The following is a 20,539-nucleotide window of genomic DNA, read 5'->3' as shown; positions in this document are numbered from 1 at the left end:
AGGCAAAGATAGAAGACTTCGTGTGGAAGAACATCCTTTGTAGATTCGGCATTCCCAATGCGATAGTCACTGACAATGGGCGACAGTTTGACAACAAGAAGTTCAGGTTGTTCTGCTCTAAGTTCAACATCAACTTATGCTTTGCCTCTCCAGCTCATCCCCAGTCTAATGGACAAGTTGAGGCCATCAACAAAATAATCAAGCGCACTTTGAAAACCAGCTTGGACAAAGCTAAAGGCTGTTGGCCAGAATTTGTACCCCAAGTTCTTTGGTCATATCGCACTTCATATCGGACTTCAACAGGAGAAACTCCATTCTCACTTGCCTTTGGCACAGAGGCGGTTGTCCCTGTTGAGCTCGAGCAAGCAACATTCCGAGTCCAGAACTACATTCAAAGTGAAAATGACAAACAACTCACCCTCAACTTGGATTTAGTCGAGGAACACAGAAACCAAGCTCACTTGAGGAATGTCGCCTACAAGCAGCGCATCTCCAACTATTATGACTCTAGGGTCAAGCCTCGTTCTTTCAAAATAGGAGACTGGGTCTTAAAGAAAAGATTACTCTGCGACAGAGTCCCGAGTGAAGGCACACTTAGTCCAAACTGGGATGGACCGTATGAAGTCATTGGCATCAGTCGCCCTGGCTCTTACACACTTAGAAGCTCCGATGGCAAGACCCTTGGCCATCCATGGAACGCTGATCACTTGAAGTACTACTACAAATAGACTCACGATGTACAAGTGTTGAGCTATAGCCGTTCGGCATCCTATGTAATGAAGGCCATTTGGCAATGAATTCAATAAAGAGGTAATTTAGCCAACCCAGCCCTCACTCTTTTACATTCCTAGCAAGGGAACACTCAAGTGTTGAAACCTCAAAGCAGATATATCCAACACGAAACAAAATCTAAGTATGTGTCGACAAGACTATACAAAGAAAGGAACAACCAAACAATGGCTTATATCCAAACAATAGATCTATTCATACATAGCCAAACATGCATTAATAATAGTGCAAACACTCATAAACACCTAAAATCCAAAACTCTCAAGCTTATAACATGGGCACATGTTATACACACATCAGACTACTACATCCGGAATACATGCAGATAGTAAAAACACTACTATTCATTCTCATCTGAAGCCGAACCCCTGGCAGTATCACTCCGCGTCCTACCATCATCCTCTGCATCCCCAAGATCCTCTTCACCATGCTGAGTCTGTGCATCAGCATTACCTTCATTATCAGACTCATCTTCGCTGCTAGGATCAACAGCAAGGACAAATGTCTCGCCCTTTCGATGGTGCTCATCTATATCTTCGTGGTATTTTCGAAGAATGCTCCCATCATCATAACGATCAAGGACGGCCATCCATTTCCTTTTTTCAAAGCGAGCTTCTTGAGCACAGTAGGGTTTAATAGCAAGATGAAAGGTCGAAGAACTTAAGTATTCTTGCACAGCAGCCTCCCTTTCAGTTGGAATGCTCTTCTCCAGTTCAGAAATCTCAACTAAGGCACCATCCAATTCTCCCCTAACCTTGGATACCTCCAAGGTAGCCACCTCCAACTGTTTTTTAGTTGCCTCAAACAATTTCTTAAGCCTTAGGTTCTCACCATTTCGCCTTTTCAAGCTCTCCATGGTTTCGTCCTTCAGTTGGAGGGCCTGAGTCAAAAGTCCCTTATTCCTTCGGGCCTCGTCCACAAGCTGCTTATTCTCCTTCAGTTTTGCCTTGTACCGCTCAACCTCTTGCAGTCTGTCGTGATACTCGGCCATGACCTGCATGGCAAGACGATCATCACTACCTAAATAATGATAATAAAGAGGAAAAAGTAAGGAAATGACAAAGTAACACTCACATATGAAGACAGCTTCAACATCCGGTCACAATCCGATTCATCCTTAGCTAAGGGCTCTCCGAGCTCATCGAAGGCGAATCGACGCCCTGCCAAGCAATTGTTGATATCCCCAAAATCCTTTGGCCGCGTGGCAACCCTCAAGTCCTTCCACGGGACACTGCCAGCTCTTTCCTTGCCTTTCCCCTCATGGCGGGAACCAGGATCACTTTCCTGGACAGTGTGCTCCATAGTAAGAGGAGGAGGCAACAGTCGGCTCCCTTCTCCTGCAACTACGGCAGCAGCATTTTCAACGGCCTCGACTCCAGTCTTCCTAAAGGCAGGCCCCTTAAGGACCCCATCTTGGGACTTAGGTCTAACGGATGGTTCCCCTCGGAACTTATGAATTTTCTTATGCGGTAGGATGTCTTCCGAAGGAACTAACACTGGTGCTTTCCTTTTATGGGTGCTAGTCCCTGTTTTCTTGCTTACCTTCTCCACTGCATAAGGAAAATCAAAATAAGAAATACAACTTTCCAAATAAAGTAAGGAAAAGAGCAAAGTTTACATGAAGGATACAACTTACTCGATCGTCCCTGGCTCTCGGAAACTAAGGGTTGGAAACCGTACCAACGAAATAAGGGTCGTAGCTTGCTTAAGTGTCTATCCTCTTTGGGCACCCTCAACACCTTCTCTATGTCAGATAGCTCCTGCCCAAACAGTTTGATGGTGCCCCGCGTCACTACATGAAGCAAAGTGTTAGAAGCAAGAAAAGACCACAACAAATAGCAAATAGTACGAACGGTTGATACGTTACAACCTACAGTCTGGAAGTGAGTAAGCACACGTCGCTCAGGCGTGACACCCTTATCATACTCCCAATCATTATACAGAAAGCACCAACGGTTTTTCCATGTGTAGTATGCCTTTTTCTTACCATACACAATACGCTCTCTCTCACTCCGACATGCACACTCGGCATAACCAGTGCATGATTTTGCTGGGCGCATCTTGTAACAGTAACGCCACTGATGGAAGGAAGGCTCACACAACCCACACTCCATCCAAATGATATAAAATCCAATCAAAGTATCCCAGAAACCAGGATTGAGTTGCCCAGGTGCATATCCGATCAAAGATAACATCTTTTGCAACCACGGATGTAAAGGTAGTCTCACCCCTAAAGTCAGTAATATCTGGGTGTAGAACATAACATGACCCTGGGGAGGCTCAGAAGGCCATTCTTCATCATGTACCAAACGTATCCCTACACTACGAGGGATATTACATGACTGCCTTAGCGCCTCAACCTGCTTCTCATTATCTAACAAGTTATTCTTTAGATGGTCTGCTGTGAACTCAGAGCGAACTATGGGTATGGCATCAAAAACAACCCCCTCACCCAACGCCATGGAGGAAGAACTAGCAATAGCTAAAGTTTGACGGTTGGGAAGATCATCCAATGTTTCTCTAGTACCGGACTCTAACAAAGACCCTGAAGACTCCGACATTGCAGACTCAGACTTAGAGCTAAAGCTAGAAGAGCCCTCATCACTAGAACTTCCAGGCTCTGACATCTACAATAAGAAGAAACAAATTCTATCACTACATGCATGATCAAAACATAAGGAAGTTCCTATATTACCCACATGAAGATGGTGCAAAGCGAGGCCGGAACCCTTCTCAATCAGAAAGCAATCCGTCTTCCACAGTCACTACAAAACAAGCAAATGAAGACCGTGTCAAGCGCCAAAAAAAAAAAAAAAAAAAAAAAACAGCTTCATCCAAAAAGCTTCACCCGAAAAGCTTCACCTCCAAAGCTTCACCCACAAAGCTTCACCTAAAAAGCTTCACCCACAAAGCTTCACCCAAACAAAAATTCACCCGAAAAGCTTCACTTAAAAAAAAGCTTCACCTACAAAGCTTCACCTCCAAAGCTTCACCCACAAAGCTTCACCTAAAAAGCTTCACCCACAAAGCTTCACCCAAAAAACTTCACCCGAAAAGCTTCACTTAAAAAAGCTTCACCTACAAAGCTTCACCTAAAAAAGCTTCACCTAGAAAGCTCCCTCTACATACTTTCACCATCCAAGCTTCACCTCCAAAGCTTCACCCACAAAGCTTCACCTAAAAAGCTTCACCCAAAAAACTTCACCCGAAAAGCTTCACTTAAAAAAGCTTCACCTACAAAGCTTCACCTAAAAAAGCTTCACCTAGAAAGCTCCCTCTACATACTTTCACCATCCAAGCTTCACCATCAAAGCTTCACCTAGGAAGCTTCATCTACAAAGCTTCATCTACAAAGCTTCACCATCAACGCTTCACCTAGAAAGCTTCAACACAAAACCTTGCTCCAAATAAACAAATTTTGTTCACAAAACCCAAGATGCCCTTGAACTTGTACAAAAACACTTGGGTAAACATAAACATTTTTTGTTTTACACCCACAAGGGCCCAAAATCTTCTTTCTTATTTATTCACTTATATATGTTCCCAAACATATTATAATAGATCAAATAATAATTCAAAGTCCAAAATTTAGTTATGGACAAAAATACAAGCAATTCACCAGTACTGAAGTTGCTACAAAAACTGGAATCTTCCCCAGCCTAGAAATCCAACAAAGCTTCGCCTCCTTTTCTCTATCAAATTTTTGCAGCTGCTGCTTTTCTCCAATGGAGCTGAATTTTGGACACCCTCTAGTTCTTGAGCAGATGAACAACTTTCAAGAAGGAACCATTTCTGTTTGAGCCACGGAAATTAAAGTGTTGAAGCTCCAAGCATGACAGTCGGATTCTTGCAGATTTCGAAGCTGCTGTGATGTTTCGAAGATCTGGAAATATTTAACCATTAGTTCATTCTGAATTTTTGATCTATTATGAAAGAGACGATGAGGAACAACTTCAATGAAGAAAGCATGCTGATCTGAGCAAGAGAAAATGGAGTTTCAAAGCTCACAACAAATCTGACGGGTTGACAGAAAAATAATAACCAGTCATTCATCATACCTGGATTTCTGGAGTTATACTGCTCCGAGGGACCTCAAATTTGGATATGTTGTAGTTCACAAGCTGAGGAACAACTTCAATGAAGAAAGCATGCTGATCTGAGCAAGAGAAAATGGAGTTTCAAAGCTCACAACAAATCTGACGGGTTGACAGAAAAATAATAACCAGTCATTCATCATACCTGGATTTCTGGAGTTATACTGCTCCGAGGGATCTCAAATTTGGATATGTTGTAGTTCACAAGTTAAGGAACAACTTCGATGAAGCAAGTATGTTGATCTGAGCAAGAGAAAATGGAGTTTTTGAAGCTCACAACAGGTCTGACGTGTTGACAGACAAATGATGAACAATCACTCGTCGTACCTGAATTTCTAGAGTTGTACTGATCTGATGGCTCTCAAATTTGGATATGTTGTCGTTAAGGAATTAAAGAACAACTTTCATGAAGATAACTTTGTGATTCGAGCTACAGATGATGGTCTTATATTGAAAACCAATTCAGGGTGTTAGGGGAAATGAAAAACAATTCCACCAAAGAAAACATCATTATGATGTTTCATCATTATGGTGTTTTCATCATTATGATGCTTTCATCATGGTGATGCTTCCATCATTGTGATGCTTCCATTATGATTGTAATGCACCAACGGTTACACCCTCTATCATAGCAGTATGTGTGTGTATCTCCCTATAGTCATCATGTGCAAGACTATCGTAGTCAGATGGCTTTCCATAAAACAGCTACCAACCGTTACACCTTCTGCAATTCCACTTATTCGGGCCTAGCAACCTTCATAAACAAAATATATGAAGAAAAAGTCCGGGGCTACCACTTAGAAAACAAAAGAATGAAGTTTTGGTACTTACGACATGGACTATTAGCAAGACACCTCATTCGTCAACTCCCTCGACTAGAGACTTGGGGGACTCCCACCATATGCTACTACGCCTTGGTACTCAAAAGTTCGTGACTACTCAGTGACTTGGATTTTTCAAGTCTCCAACCGAGAAGTTTTCCTCACTCGGGAAATTAAGGGAACACTACCTCAAACTACATGCTTCACTCACAAAGCTTCAACAATACAGGTTTCAACAAAAGCAAAAATTCAAAGAACTTTATGAAGAAGGCTTTGGTGTATTTAACACAATATGTTGAAATGAAGCAAAGCTTATTTATTAATATTTTCGATAAGCCACAAATATGTACATATACATGAGTCAAAATAAACAAACAAAAGGGAGCCTTCACAAAGGTTGCTTAGGGGAAGTCTCAGCAGTCGGTAGAGCCCCAGAAAGAGAAAGCACCGGAGGGTGGTTATCCGGAGCCTCAGTACTTGACAAAACCCCAGAAGGAGGAGGCATTGGAGTTTCATCATTTGAAGCTTCATTACCAGGTACAGCCCCAGAGGACGAAGGCAATAAATGCCTTTGGAACAAACCCACAAACCGCTGATGATCAAGTAAAACCTTACCATCAGATTCCTTCATCTGGTCAAGCTTCCTCTTCATGTTTGTAGCATAGTCATGGGCGAGCCGATGCAACTGCTTATTCTCATGCTTGAGCCCTCTAATCTCCTGTTTGAGACTCATCACTTCAGCAGCCAATGATTCAACTTGGCGGGTTCTAGCAAATAGGCGTTGGGCCATATTAGACACAGAACCTGCACACTGAACACTAAGAGCCAGAGAGTCCTTAACAGCCAACTCATCAGACCGTTTGGAAAGTAGTCTGTTATCTTTGGGAGTGAGAAGGTTCCTGGCCACCACTGCAGCGGTCATATCATTCTTCATCACAGAATCCCCAACGGTAAGAGGACCAGTAGGGGATATGAAGGATGGGCGCCATATGTTGTCTGGAGAAGGCGTGGCTGTCTCTTCTCCAAGGTTCAAGTCAAAACGACGGTCGGAGGGTCCAGACATTTTCAAATGTGTTGAAGAAGGAAGAGGTCAGACAAATCAAGATCTTAGAAGTGCAAGAAATGAGCTTCTACTGGTAGAGATTCAGGTGTGCTGTGGAACTTAATGCCAGCCTCTATAAAAATCTGCACTCGACGGAGCTTCAGAAATCGAAGAGGCGTTTGCTTTCTCAAAAGCTGGGCTGCTCAGAGACCACGAGGTCCGATCTCAGAAATCGAAGAGGCGTTTGCTTTCTCAAAAGCTGGGCTGCTCAGAGACCACGAGGGCCGATCTCAGAAATCGAAGAGGCGTTTGCTTTCTCAAAAGCTGGGCTGCTCAGAGACCACGAGGGCCGATCTCAGAAATCGAAGAAGCACCTGCTTTTTCAGCCTCGTCAGCACCTGTCACATGCACAATCAGCTTTGCGAAAATTACGGGCAATCTGTCGAAGATTTCTGGTGAAGTAAAAAGCACGTGAATCTTACTGTTCAATCACCGCTCTCCATATGCACCATCAACTCCTCGGGTACCACATATAACTTTGTCAAAGATCTCTGACAAAGTTTTGGCACGAGAATTTCGAAGTTCCAGCTACCCTACTATTACCCATAAGGGTAAAGGAACAGCACCACTGCTTGACAACTGGAAAGTCCCTATGTGTGTCGACCTCCGTGTTTTGCGGCAAGACAGGTTGGCAAGAACGTCCAACCTTTACTCACATTCGAGAAAAGACTCCTAACATAATTACTTTCTCAAAAACCGGAGTAGCACCGCTTTCCGAATCTCGAGAGTCAGATCCTCGACGGGATTGCTTGTTCGAAAACCGAAGAGGCACAACTCTCAGAACTTCGAGAGCCAGATTTCCTTAGATAAAGCTTGTCTGTAATCTTCACACGTAACATCAGCTTTCCAGATACCACATACCACTTTTTCAAAGTGCTCTGACAAAATTAAAACACGTGAAGCTGGCAGCTCCCACTACATTGCTGTGACCAAGAAGGGTAAAGGAATATCATTACTACTTGTTATTGGGAAATCCCTATATACATTGACCTCCCTCCTCAACGGACAGGCAAACCTGCAAAAATGCTCAACCCTTTCTCGCATTCGAAAAGGCACCCTCAACATAACCTCTCGAAATACTCAGCTTTATTTCCCCCCGATAATACCTCAGCAAATAAGCCACACCAAGAACAAGAGTATCTCATATCATCAGGGTCGAAAGCAAGAGTATCCCATATCATGCTTTCTCCCTATCTTTGTCTTTGTCCTTGTCCACACCTGCAGGACAAGGAGAAAGAGAGCAGTCAGTCGGAACCTGAAATCAAACCTCCAATTTGGAACTGACTGCCTGGAGCCTTTGCCTGGTTGCTTACTTAGCATTGCTCTCGAGTACTCATCCTCAACTGCTGTCAAGGTCACGAATTCCACCGGCAAATACCTCATGACAGTTGATCAGATATTGGCTCTTTACACTGAAGCTGCCAAGCATGGATGAGTCACTATGAAGGAATGTTCTGAATGACCATTTAAATGCAAAGGTTGCACACCACTTCTGCCATGCAAAAGATTGAAGCAGAAGGTTCAACGGTGAGCTGAAACAGATCACTACAGCACGACACCTTTCCATACCACATTCATTATTCCGTCAACAGCAAAAGTATCCCATATCATCAAGGTCGAACGTACTCTAGATTTGATGGACTTGTTTTGACCCTCAAATTTTTTAGTCGGCCTTATACTCTGAAGGGCACCAGAAAACCCTCCAGCACAGTTCAAGAATAAGCATGTGGAAAGTTACTTCTTCAAAAGCAAAAGTATCTCATATCATCTCTTATCCATTTGCTTCTCCTTATCCTGGCAGTTGAATGAGAGACAAGGAGAAGGAGAACAATCAACCGAAGCCGAAGTCAAACCTCAGATCCTGGGTTGCTTACTTGGAAGTTTGACTGCTTACCTTGTCTGTCACCTCTTTCGGCAGATCTCCTAGCTCGGCGACTTGGGGGACTCCTACTATAGGGTTTGTATCACACTTGACTAAGCCCGAAACTACAACTAAGCTTCAAGTGAAATTGATACATTACCTTGTGCGTCAACATCAGCTAAATACACCATTCCCGGATGGAGGAAAGGTACTTCCAGAGAAGGGCAGATGAAGATCAGACCACACTTCGGTACTTAGAAGTTTCGTGATTACTCAAGGGATTGGATCTTGCAAGTCCCCAACAGAGGAGTTTCCCTCACTCGGGAACTTAGGGGAGCACTGTTTGTACCATACTTGACCAATCCCGAAACTACCGAGCACCGGCCAACGCTATACTGTCAAGGACCCAGAAGAGTTCCCCTCCGACCAGGAGGCCAATCACTACTCGACACGTGTCAAGATTAGAAGCCAATCAGAGCGCAGCACGTGTCGACATCAAGAACCAATCATAACATGACACATGTCAATGTGACAAAGCTACAAGTTTTTCTATAAATAGGGGTCATTCCCCCACAATATTGCCTAATGCCATTTGTGTTAAATCATTCACAAGAACTTACTAAATTGAGAGCTTGATCCTTTGTACTTGTGTAAGCCCTTCACTACTAATAAGAACTCCTCTACTCCGTGGACGTAGCCAATCTGGGTGAACCACGTACATCCTGTGTTTGCTTCTCTGTCTCTATTCATTTACGTACTTATCCTCACTAGTGACCGAAGCAACCAAGCGAAGGTCATAAAACCTGACACTTTCTGTTGTACCAAAGTCTTCGCTGATTTTGTGCATCAACAGTTATGGAAATTTTCAGGCCAATCTATGAAATTAGAAAACTATCACAATTACGTATTTTTAGGACCATCTCTTGTAACCATCACAAATGAAAATGGAAAAAAAATTCTTTGGAAATCACACTTCGTCCTTATTGGCTCTCAGACGCTGATGACTTCTTGAAGTATGCTGGGGATGAAAAGGTAACACAATTCACTCGTTGGAACACATTCAAATCCAAGGAGGAAGCAGTTTCCTACATCAGGGACTTTTGTATTCCTCACCCTTATTGCAGATCCATCTGCATCAATGACCGTTCGATTGGAATGGTATTCGTCAAGCCACAAGGTGGTGATGACAAGTGTCGAGCGTAGGTCAGGCGGGCGCTAGCAGCCGAGTACTAGGGACAAGGCATAGCAACCAGATCTGTGAAGATGGCCATCACTGATGGGTTTAAATAGTTCACTGATTTGGTTAGAATGCAAGCTTTGGTTTTGATAGAGAACAAGGCCTCCCAGAGAGTCTTGGAAAAACTTGGGTTCCACATGGAAGGTCTCTTGAGGAAGTATACCATTCACAAAGGTATAGTTAAGGATGTTTTCATCTCTATAGTCTTCTATCCACTGACCTTATGCTTTCAAATCAACTAACCACTGTAAATCTGGATTTAAACCAGTTGATAAATACTTTTACTATATTGCTAGGCAATTTATTAAGTGGGAACTTGCCTGTTAGATGATCGGTTCATTGACAAACATTGTTTAGTTAAAACATTAGCATGCGTTGCAACTTACAACTACTTTTTTTTATATAATTAAATTCATTGTACATATTATCTAATAACTGACTAGTTGCAGATGATGTTAGTACCAATTTGGCTACTTGTAATAGTACAAGTCAAGTCCAATGAATCCAAATCTATTATTGGAATAGATTTTGGCTCACACACAATCGTATGGCTCACTACTTTATCCCCCCTAATTATATATTCCAATTGAGCTTGGAACCTTCTCCAACTTCCTAAAATTTATGGTGTCCTCAAGAATTTCACTGCGTCCTTTCAAAGTCTCTAATACTGATGACTTCTTGAAATGGACGAGCGATGACAAAGTGATGCGCTATCTGAGATGGAACACCACAACCTCTAGGTAAGAAGCCTTGGTATACATTGTGAAAGATGTTATACCATGCCCATGGTGCCAGTCCGTATGTTTGGATGGCCATTCGATTGGATATGTTTCAGTCAAGCCCGAATCGGACGATGACACGTGTAGAGCCCATGTTAGCTATGTTGTGTCTGCTGAGTACTGAGGGACAAGGGATTGCAAAACAGGCACTGAGGATGGGCAGGTCTAGAGAGTTCAAAGAGTTCCCATGTTTGGTGAGGATTGAGGGTTCGGTGTGGAAACAGTCCAAATTTGTTCCATTGTCATACTGCAAAGCAAAGCCTTAAAAACAGAATGCATGAACCAATTCTTTAAGACTTGAAACAATTATGATGCACATATCCAAAAATCATGACATCCTGTATTCGTCCTCCTCTAACAGAAAGCTTCACACATAATAGTCTTCTATAAAAAGTCGTAGCACACACTCATGCTAGTATAACTTCTTACGGGATTACCCTTCGTGGGATTTACCGTTGTTTGTACCATACTTAAGGCCTCCGTATTTAGATCTCGTATAAATACTCGGGGGACTCAATGTGATTATGTAATAAATGAAGGGGCAAATATGTAATAAGTGAGAATCTCTTATTCTATAAAAGGACCCATCACTCTCCTCATTAAGAGGGGCCAATTTCTTAGGTCATGGAAGGGCTCTCTCACCCTCAGAAGCTATCTCCATCTCTATCTCTCACAAACAGAGAAATACAATAATCAGTGTGGACGTAGCCCAAACATTGGAGTGAACCATGATACATCTTGTGTTATTTACTTTCTTGCAGATTCACGGTCGGATTTACGTTGTTCCAAGACCCCTCCGGTTTTGTGCATCAACATTTGGCGCCGTCTGTGGGAATCAACACAAAAAGCTATGTCGGTTCTCTCTCAATTTTTTACCTCCACCGTGAATCTGCAAAACCCAAGAGACAACTAAAACTCTCTCTGGCTCCCTTTCTTGCTTCTGATCTCTTTCACCTCTTCAAACAAAACACCATCACTCCTCTCTCTCTGGAAAACACATAAAAAGTAAACAAAAAACCCATTTCAAATCTCCAAACTCCATAACCGGGTACCAGATTCAAACTTTCTTTCGACTCATTTTCTTCTCAACCAAACACTCATTCCTTCGAATCTCTGAATGGGCGACAATGACCCGTGCTTCGATTAGGAGCTCCAACCCGGTACCCATTTCTCCGTCGTCACTATATTTGGTTCGGATCTATCTTGTCTCTCTTAGCTGGCGCAGCCAAGAAGTTCGCTGACGAGCTCGAGTTCTTCAGATCTACCAGAGCCTCCGCTAAAGACACCGTCGTCGATTTCTTTGGCGTCGTAATCGGCTCGCTGTTGATTTATTTTGTTAAGTATGTGACTCGACCCAAGAATGAGACAGGTCGGATCAGAGAGGTTTCGATGGTCTGAATTTCTTCTGGGTTGGATGAAATTGCAGTTGGCTCCAAATCCCCCAAAGGGGAATTCAAGATTTCTCCCTCCTTCAGTACCTCACAATTTAATGATGCTAATTCAAGAGCTTTCCCTTCATTGAGTATTGATTTCTTGGGAAAACCCATGACTCTCTCAGATCACAAGGGTTTTGAGAATTGTAAGGTCAGAAAACCTAGCAATTTCTCTGTGCATGCACAAGCATCTGTCTGTGTAAGCAGAGCTATGAGATGGTGGGAGAAGACCCTTCACCCCAACATGGTGGAGATCCATTCCTCTCAAAAACTTGTTGATTCCTTGAAAAATGTTGGGGACTGATTGGTTGTAGTTGACTTTTACTCACCTGGCTATGGAGGCTACAGAGCTTTCCATCCCAAGATCCGTCAGCTGGCTGAATCGAACCCGAATGCAATTTTCCTCAAAGTTAACTATGAAGAGCACAAAACTATGTGTCATGCTCTTAACATTCATGTGCTACCATTCTTTAGATTCTATAGAGGCACAGATGGTCGTGTGTGTAGCTTTAGCTACACCAATGCAACTGTGAGTATTTCCTGCAATCTGTTGAAGGATAATAAGGCGAGGAGGAAGAAGATGGTGAATGATAAGAGGGGGATGGTTTCTTGTGTTGCTTCTTCTTCTGTGATGGATCCTTACCGGACCTTGAAGATTCAACCTGGTGCATCTGAATCTGAGGTCAGGAAGGCTTTTAGACAACTTGCCTTGAAGTATCAACCAGATGTATGCATAGGAAACAATTGTAGAGTTCAGTTTCACCAGATCAATGAAGCTTATGATCCAACTCAAAAAACGCACTGCTTCGCCGAAATGCGGGTCTCCAAAGTTCCGATCTTGGCCTCCCTTGCCGCGCTGCTCTCTCTCTCCGTCTTCTTCTTGCTGAGGACTCCCCCACCTTCATCTCTGGCTCCGTCTTCTTCTTGCTCTAGATCTCCGCCAAGGGATGAGTGGGCTGTACTAGTTGAAAGAGTATTTCAGAAAAAGAGAAAGTAAAAGCCATCTACAATCTGAAGTCTCCATTGATTTTGTCGGCAAAAGCAGAAAGGGAAAAGAGACACTCCACATGATTTCCTTGTCTGCCATCTGCAAAAGGGAAAAGAGACACTCCACAAGATTTCCTTGTCTGCCATCTGCAAAAGGGAAAAGAGAAAGTAAAAGCAAAAAGCAAAAGCAGAAAGCAAAAGAAGATAAAAATAAGCAGACATAATTGCGGTAGTAATGGCATGCCGAAAAGAAAATTATGGGCGTAACCCATTGAGCAAAGGGTCGGATTTATTTTTTAATGATGTAATTGATTTTTTATCTTTCGGAGACATCTGTATAACCCCATCAGAGGGTAACAAAAAAAAAACGACAAGCCCAAAATAATGGGCTGGAATGTTATGTGGAGGGCCAAGGCCCATATGCCCAAAAGAGCCAGGCCCTATGGCTCCAAAATTATTTGGCACCATGCCGCTATTATCACCAACCAGGTAATCAAAAGTACGCCCAGTACTCCAAAATTATTCAGCAGTCTGCCGCTATTATCACTCAATAGGTGATCAAAAGTATGCCCAATACTCCAAAATTATTCGGTAGCCCTGCCGCTATTATCACCCATTAGGTGATCAAAATTACGTCCAGTACTCCAAAAATATACATGACCGCCACTCATGTCAATCATACATAAACATTCATGAGCAACTCCAAAAATATACATGAGCGTCACTCATGTCAATCATACATAAACGTTCATGAGCATCACTCATGTCAATCATATATAAACATTCATGAGCATCATTTATGTCAACATTCATGAGCATCACTCATGTCAACATTCATGAGCATCACTCATGTCAATCTAGCTTCGAAAGCTTCATTTACAAAAGCTCTAGCTTCGAAAGCTTCATTTACATAGCTCTAGCTTCGAAAGCTTCATTTACAGAGCTCTAGCTTCAAAAGCTTCATTTACAGAGCTCTAGCTTCAAAAACTTCATTTACAGAGCTCTAGCTTCAAAAACTTCATTTACAGAGCTCTAGCTTCAAAAGCTTCATTTACAAAGCTCCAGCTTCAAAAGCTTCACATGCAAAGCTTCACCTACAAAGTTTTAATGCAGGGTATACAAATACCGCCTCCGAACAACCGCCACTTCGGCCCATACATGGATTTAATTTGAAATTTCTAGCCAACAGACTCTATTGACCGAAGACTTGGGGGACTACATTATGTACCATATATTGGGCCTCATGAAAAATACTTGGGGGACTTAGCCCATTATTATGCACTAAGGAGCAAGCCCTTATTCTATAAAAGGGACTCCCTCACTTTCATTAGAGATCACCCATTATTTATGTACTGAGGAGCGAGCCCTTATTTTATAAAAGGGACTCCCTCACCCTCATTAAAGAGCATCTCCGCTAGCTGAGCAACCACCTCGCCACGAGCATCACTCCTAACCCATTATTCATGTATTGAGGAGCGAACCCTTATTCTATAAAAAGGACTCCCTCACCACCATTAGAGAGCATCGCCGCCTACTGAGCAACCTCCTCGCCGCGAGCATCAACTCTAGCCCATCATTTTCGTAATGAGGAGCGAGCCCTTATTCTATAAAGGGGACTCCCTCACCTTCAATGCCATAATCCGAGCCAACCAAGGCAACATAAGCCACGAACAAAGCAACCTCGCAACATGTGCTACTTCTAGTTGAGCATCATTTCATTTTGAGCACCGCCTTATATCAAGTATCAGTTCAAGACGACATCTAGTTACTTCGGCCCACACATGGACTGAATTTCAAGTCTCCAACCAAATGTTTATATTTGATCTGAATGCCACAGACAGATTGCATGTTTGATATACGTTCTAGCTTGAATGTCACAAGTAGAATATGCATAAGGAAACCTTAACCTTCAAAGTTCCATGGGTAATTCATAAGTAATTGATAACTCTACATATGATTGTTAAGGGGACGGCGGAACCCTAGGCTTTTACAATTTGGTTTTCATAACGTTTTCCTTTGCTTTCTTTAATCATTTTAATTAGGGGTGTGCTATCCACACACCTAATTTTACTTTTCACACACCCCTTAATAATTTTTGTCTGTTGATCTTCTTCAATTCATCCGATCCGACGGCCGAAAATTAAAAAGGTGTGTGAGAAGTAAAATGGGGTGTGTGGATATCACACCCCTTTAATTAAATTCGTCTTTATTATTTTTAAATTCAAAAACAACTTTTTCCAATCTTTTTTTTTTTTTTCAAATAATTAGTTAAGATTTGGTATTTACATAAATTATTCATTCAATTCCTACGGAAAACGGTCTTGCTTGAGCTGCTATACTACAACCACCTTGTATTCTTGCAAGTATTTTTAAGTGTTTTTATCCCTACTTTTGCAGGCGGTAAAAAAACATATTAATGATTCTTCAAACAGATGTCTCAAATTGTAGGAGTCAACAATTTATCTCAAGCTAACATTGCTGCAATCTCAAGCTTGGTTCCTAGCCTAAGATTGAGGGGGGGGGTGAAGGCAGATGTCTTATGATCATTGGTTGTCATATAATCATTGCCATGTCAGCCAAAGTTGTTAGAATATTTGTTAGGTTGTTAAGGATTTGTTGGTTAATTAATTACAAGTAAGCTTTTACTGTGTTCAATATATTATGATTTGCAACTCACAAATGTAATTAGTTAGTCATATTTTCATAAATACAGGGCATCATTTCTCTCTAAACTTCTCTCTAGTTGTTCGTCTTTCTCAATTCTTCATTGTTCTTTGATTTTCCTCAATGTAGTTAACAGGTTGAGAATAAGGGGTCTCAAAGGGTTTTAGAGAAAGTTGGGTTTATGAAAGAAGGTTTGTTAAGGAAGTAAGGTTATTCCAAATATGAGATTAAAGATATGTTTACCTACAGCTTCTTATCAACTGATAAGAATTTTGTGATTGGTTTGTTTAAAATGTTTGAGAGCATCTTAATGATTCTGTTTCTTACTTTGAGGAACATTTTGTTGCATTAAGAATCTTGGTGTATACATTGTGGTGGATCAAACTAATAATTGAATCAACCCCCTTGAAAAATGTTTACAAGGATGAAAGTTTGAAAAATGGAAGAAAAGCTTCGGATGTTTTCTATGTGGGTTGAGGGGTTTGTGTGTTGTAGTGTGTGTTCATGTGGGTTGTGAATGAAGGAAGGCCTCCATTTATACACAAATTGGTTTGCTAGGCTAAAAAAAAATGCTTTTAAAACAGTATGCAATTATTTACAATTGTTTCTGAAAGTGGCTGTCAATGTTACTGTTTTTTAATGTAAAAATATAATCTTTGTGATCACATTCATCTGATGCTTCCTAATTGGACCACTTGATACTTTTGTTTGATGTCTTCTTTGGATGATGGACTTCAGTTGATATTGATTGAATATTTTATATGGTTATTTTGATAATTATAAAATTTATATATCCTGATGATTAAAAGTGTCTAATTTTGAATGTTTTTATTAATTTAAAAAAATGAAAACTTATGAAAAAGGTTTAAAAACTTTGAGTTTTAACTATAAGGACAAAATAAAGGGTAAAATGAATATTACTATGATTGATTTTTTAATGTAAAAATATGATTTTTCGTTAAAATAAACAGTACCGTAAGGTTTTCGTTAAAATTCCTTAAAACAAAAAAAGTTGGAAAAATAGTAGATCCGGGGACAATTTTCTCCTTGCAATGTTAATGTGAACAGTAACCCTTTGTTGGGTTTTCGTGTACACGGTTTCTGCTGGTGTCTCATCCTCATCGCATCATAATAACCTTTTACCATGGGATGATATTTATGGACCCCCGAGCTTAGCTAGCCCTGTATATCATCATTCGTACGAATTAAATCGTCCACAAAGATGCTGACGTGAAAGCAAATAAAAGGAATTAGGGACCATATCAGTGTGGGTCATTTCGTTGAATAATTATTACACAGTCCACTCCTGTCCACTCTACGGACGATCATATATTTGGTCATGTGGATTGTGGTTTTATATTAAAAAGTTAATTTTGGTAATATTTATTTTATTTTTTATTTTGTATTTATCGTTAAAATTTAAAATTTTCAAGTCATTTTTATTAATTTTTCTTATAATTTATAGGGCTCATTTTACGTCAAACTTTAACGGTACCTAAGTGTAATTAAGCTAATTAAAATTATCATGATGAAATCATCCTTACAAAAATTCAATTCAATCTGAAACCACTTGTCTATTTAATTATCACGGGTGAATTCTAATGTTTCTAAGAGAATAAAGTGTTCGTCAAATTTTTGTACTCAATTAGATACCTCAAATATTTCTGATTTGGTTAATATATAGCAAAGATGATATATGAGGTGCAACTTAAAAAATAAATGGTTCGGATCGTTCAAGTTCGATGTGGTATGGGCTCGACGACTAATCCCCATTTTTATTATTAAAAAAAAGATCTCTAAGAAACATTGAAATTTCATCATGATAATTAAATAGACAAATGGTTTCGAATTAAATTGAATTTTTGCTAGGATGATCTATAAAATTTTTGCTAGGATGATCTATAAATCGAGACTTACAAAATAAATGGTTCGGATCTTTGAAATTCAATATAAAGTGGATTCAACAATTAATTCCAATTTTTTTGAAAAAAAAATTGAGGAAAACTAATGAAGTAGGCTTGAAAACTTTGAGTTTTAACGATAATGACCAAATAAAAGGTAAATTGAATAGTATCAGGATTGACTTTTAATGTAAAAATATAATTTTTCGTTAAAGTGAACAATACCAAAAAAATTTCGTTAAAGGGATCCCTGTATATCCTACCATTGTTGGGTGGACAAGACAGTTACACCATTAGGATTTAGGAAAAGAACTCTATCCCTGACAAGGAAACCCCACCCCTCCCAATGTCAGCAATAACTTTACTTAACAAGGATGGGATTTGGGTCCCGTTCCTTCATATCATATTTGTTTCTGTTTCGTCAAAAACACAATCAAACTTCTCAAGAATCTAACAAAAGCACCTAACTAAGGTTACTTCGTGAAGGGAAGTCTGAGGTACGTAACCCAAAAAGGAGGAAAGATGAAGTAATTGTGCTTATAGTCTGCCATTAAGTGGAGATGGATTGTCCGCCCTCCCATTTTCATACTATTTTCATTCCCTCTTATTTTATGTAGTCACGGTTAAGTTACGTTAATATTTAATATTCTTATTACTTTTTGTTTTATTATTTTTATAAAAAAATTAATATAAAATATTGACGTGACTTAACCGTGACCATACAAACAGAAAACAATGGAAAGAGTATGGAAATGGGAGGGCAGACAATCCACCTCCCCATTAAGTAAGGTTACAATTGTTTAGTGACATGACGTTCATTTTTCAGAATTATCACCTTTTTTTTCCAATTTTGGATAATGTTATTAGCATTTCTGTTTTGGTTAATAGTTTTCAATTTTGGTTAATAATACTATACAAGCTGAGTATTTCACAAATTTTAGAGTGAAAACCATTTCTTTTTCAATTATTTCATTTTTATTTTTTTTTGCGCTAGAGATAGAAAGTAAGTCTATATCATAAAAAAGAAGGAGAAAGAAAGGTATAAGAACGTAGAAAGAAGAAACGAAAGAGAATATATGAAACAAAAACTTGAGATTAAAAACAACTTTTTCGTTTTTCTTTTGTTTTGTGTGCCATTGATTATTGGACAACCCTACTTAAACAATCCAATTGTATGTGATAAACATGATGCAAATGAGTTGACGGGGAAAGAAGGGGTTGTTGTTCTTTCACTTTCATTCTGCTTGTGGTTTGATGAGATTGATCACTAAATGTTTGATCGTGCAAGTTGCATCATCGATCAAACTTAGCAGAAATTATTGATGGAAATTTGATAAAGGTGACATATTGGCAAAATTTTGCAAGTCTAAGTTGTTAATTGTTTTTTTTTTTTTTTTTTTTTTTAGTGGCAAACACACAAGATCAACAAAATCTAAGTGTCATTTGTGCAAAATTTTATTTAAAACATTATATTTCGTTGAGGTGGTGCTATCCACACATCCATTTTTATCATTCACACACCATGCTCAAATTTTTAGCTACCAAATCGAATAAATTGAATACGATCCAAGGATAAAAATTAAGAGGAGGGTCTGTTGAAGATAAAAAGAAGTGTGAATAGCACCACCTATTTCGTTGTTTGTTTATATGATGCCATCCATTTGTGTGAATAGCACCACCTATTTCGTTGTTTGTTTATATGATGCCATCCATTTGTTTTTTAAGTAATCTTGATTAAGGACTAGGGATTGAATGTCGTACCAGTTGACATGTTCTGTTCATTATATGATTGTATTTTTATTTGTACAAGATTATTTGTGAGGATATGCTCAAAAAAAAAAAATATATATATATATATAGTCAGGATTATTTACATTTATTTATTATAAAATTATTTCACTTCATCACGTCGTGAAGCTAATTCTGCATTAGATATTGTGACGAAAGCATAACAGATTTTTCGTTAGTCGATTTTCAAAAGTTTTCCTTTCATTGTTCAAAATTTCGAACAAAATTTATGAACATTCGTTGTCTGTCTGCGTAAGGTTGTCTTGCTTAGCAAATAAGAAAAAAATAACATAAATATTTTAGAAAAACTAATGAAAAGTTCAAAAAAAATTATGAACATTCGTTGTTTGTCGGCGTAAGGTAAAAATGTGGTTTTTCGTTAAAAGTGAATAATACCGGAAGTGTTTTGTTAAAACTCCCAAATATTTTCGTATTTATGTACTATTTCTCATAATTTACCATAGATGAAAGTTTTTTATTTTTATTTTTAACATTACCTTTTACTTAATCTCTACTAATTAATAAAACCCTATTTATCAACCAAAAGAGGATGAAAAAACAAATTAGTCTTCTATCACTAAAAAAAATGATGGCCAATAATGTAATTTTACAGGTCCAAATTTTACTATTTTTTATTGAAGTCTCACCTACAAATGATGTTAAAATACTTCCAATATTTATAAAAATAAAATAAATAAAATCAAAAAATAAAAAACAAAAATGTATAACTCCCCCACGTTCCCTCTCTCTCCCTCTCTCCTTCTCATTTTCTAAAAAAACATGTTAATACACACAAAATGTATAGGTAAATACTAATAAGGAAGAAAAATAAGTTTCGTCAATTGTCATCATATGCACTCATTAATTAAGCAGCATCATTTCAAAAGGGGCCCACCAGGCTCGTTATGCCCCCGTTTAATGCAGCAGGTGAGGTAAACTTTATTTTCTTCTTTTTGTAAATGGGCCAATATTATTAATCCAATCAATTCAATATAATTAATGGGCCAAACGATTGCGAGATAACACTACTTGTTGAGGTGGAGGCCCATATCTGTGGGCCCAATCGAGACTCTTTAACTTTAG

The 20,539-nt window shown here is 39.5% G+C and overlaps 1 protein-coding gene and 1 pseudogene across 1 annotated transcript; one reads left to right on the top strand and one right to left on the bottom strand.

The window, feature by feature from the left end:
• Positions 1 to 869: 869 nt before the first annotated feature.
• Positions 870 to 6,957, bottom strand: LOC139192949 (uncharacterized). Its single transcript, XM_070815881.1, has 6 exons — positions 5,029 to 6,957; positions 4,848 to 4,945; positions 4,409 to 4,672; positions 2,426 to 3,554; positions 1,864 to 2,339; positions 870 to 1,783 (listed from the first exon to the last, which is right to left on the bottom strand). Exons 4-6 carry the CDS (start codon positions 3,414 to 3,416, stop codon positions 1,130 to 1,132), a joined length of 2,121 nt encoding a protein of 706 aa, XP_070671982.1. The 5' UTR covers positions 3,417 to 3,554; positions 4,409 to 4,672; positions 4,848 to 4,945; positions 5,029 to 6,957; the 3' UTR covers positions 870 to 1,129.
• A 2,603-nt stretch (positions 6,958 to 9,560) lies between these two features.
• LOC114822258 (uncharacterized) lies at positions 9,561 to 16,119 on the top strand (annotated as a pseudogene).
• The last annotated feature ends 4,420 nt before the right edge of the window (positions 16,120 to 20,539 follow it).

The sequence above is a fragment of the Malus domestica genome, chromosome 16 (genome assembly GCF_042453785.1).
Source record: "Malus domestica chromosome 16, GDT2T_hap1".
NCBI lineage: Eukaryota > Viridiplantae > Streptophyta > Magnoliopsida > Rosales > Rosaceae > Malus > Malus domestica.
Note: the sequence above shows the minus strand (reverse complement) of the source record. Positions and strands in the feature narration are given on the sequence as shown.